The sequence below is a fragment of the Nanorana parkeri genome, unplaced genomic scaffold (assembly GCF_000935625.1).
Source record: "Nanorana parkeri isolate BGI_ZX_2015 unplaced genomic scaffold, ASM93562v1 scaffold251, whole genome shotgun sequence".
Classification (NCBI taxonomy): Eukaryota; Metazoa; Chordata; class Amphibia; order Anura; family Dicroglossidae; genus Nanorana; species Nanorana parkeri.
Genome location: NW_017306519.1, coordinates 871,609 through 873,023, shown reverse-complemented (window position 1 = coordinate 873,023; position 1,415 = coordinate 871,609). Strand labels below are relative to the sequence as shown.

Below are 1,415 nucleotides of genomic sequence, written 5' to 3'. Positions count from 1 at the left end.
TTCATGGGCGGCAGAGAGCCCAAGCAGGAACGCAGCCAGTCTTCACCCCCTTCAGCGGAGGCACGATGAAGCACTTCGTTGAGCAAAGAATCCATCCTCAGGCAAGTTGTGTTGCAGACGATCACTGCTGAAGAGAGCTTCTGACCGTAAACATTTAAAGGTGAGTCCCGCAACTGATTGGTTGTTTACTTTTCCCTCCAAAACTTAGGTAACTAATCACGACCACCTTATTTCCAAAGATCTTCCTAGCGACAGCCATCTCCAGGCAGAATTGACATGACACTATTAAGGGCACCTGGAAACAGACAAATGGGAAACCAGAAATAGCCCAATGGAAAATTCCAGAGGACTGTACCTTATCGTGACTAAAACTATTGTTGGATTAAAATAATTTAATTGAATTAAGTGGGTGCAGGGGATGACACAATCCCATGGGGCCACTTCATTATATTTGTGGCCCTGACATTATCAGTGCCTTCAGGGGGACAGCAGTCGGTAAAGTATGGTACTGGAGTGCTCCCTGTCACTGCGCTGTCTGGAGGGAGTCCCCTGTCGTCCCCTTAATACAGTATGTCCCTGCAGGCTGATACCATGTCTCCTGCAAGTTCCCCCTCACATGCTACCACCAAACTAGGTCTTATTTTCGGGGTAGGTCTTATACTACAGGAATCTTGAAAAATAGTGCTAGGTCTTACTTTCGGGGTAGGTCTTATTTTCAGGGAAACAGGGTATGAGGCTCTCTTTAGTTTAATATCTTGCTGCTATTGTGTGTACAATGGCATATAGTCAATAAAGAAAAATTTCCATTAAAACAAACCAAAAAAGAATTCCATGCTGAGATTTGACATGTTAGCCCCCTAAGCTGTCTGCGGGTCCTCACGAGCCTCCCAGGGGTAAGGGAGTGCTGCACATGTTTTGAAGAAGTAGTGTTTATAAACAACTGATGCAGAATATATAAATTTGATTATATCTACATGCATGAGGAATGAGAAGGTTCATTTTTCAATTTAAAAATAATAATTATATATCAGTTCTTTACTACAGTAAGCTTGTAGTACTACAGGAAGCTTGTAGTTCCTTTTCCCTTATGTATGTTATTTTCCTCCTTATACAGAAATAATCTCAGTCGAGCTTTAGGTAGTGCATCTGTTTACATCCAATTACCCCAGACTCTGTCTAGCAGTGGTGTCCCTAGCCTTTCTTCTGCCCGAGCAAGAAATAGTGATGGTGCATGCCGCCCTCTGCAAGCTCTGTAGATAAAATATAAGACGAAGGGTCGGCATTGGCGTTCCTTAACTACAAAGAATGTAACAAAAAATGCAAACTAGAAATCCGGGCAGCTAAAACTGAGTGCGAAAAGCATATCGCCGCAGATAGTAAAAAGAACCCCAAAAAATTATACCACTATATTAACA

General features: G+C 42.6%; 1 protein-coding gene across 1 annotated transcript in view; it reads right to left on the bottom strand.

Annotated features, from left to right (window-relative positions):
- Window positions 1-1,191: 1,191 nt before the first annotated feature.
- The window catches only part of LOC108787244 (olfactory protein-like), a 17,981-nt gene continuing 17,757 nt past the window's right edge, over window positions 1,192-1,415 (bottom strand). The window contains exon 9 of the mRNA XM_018556741.1: window positions 1,192-1,296. Within this exon, the coding sequence (XP_018412243.1) occupies window positions 1,192-1,296 (105 nt within the window). The remainder of the gene's footprint in view (window positions 1,297-1,415) is intronic.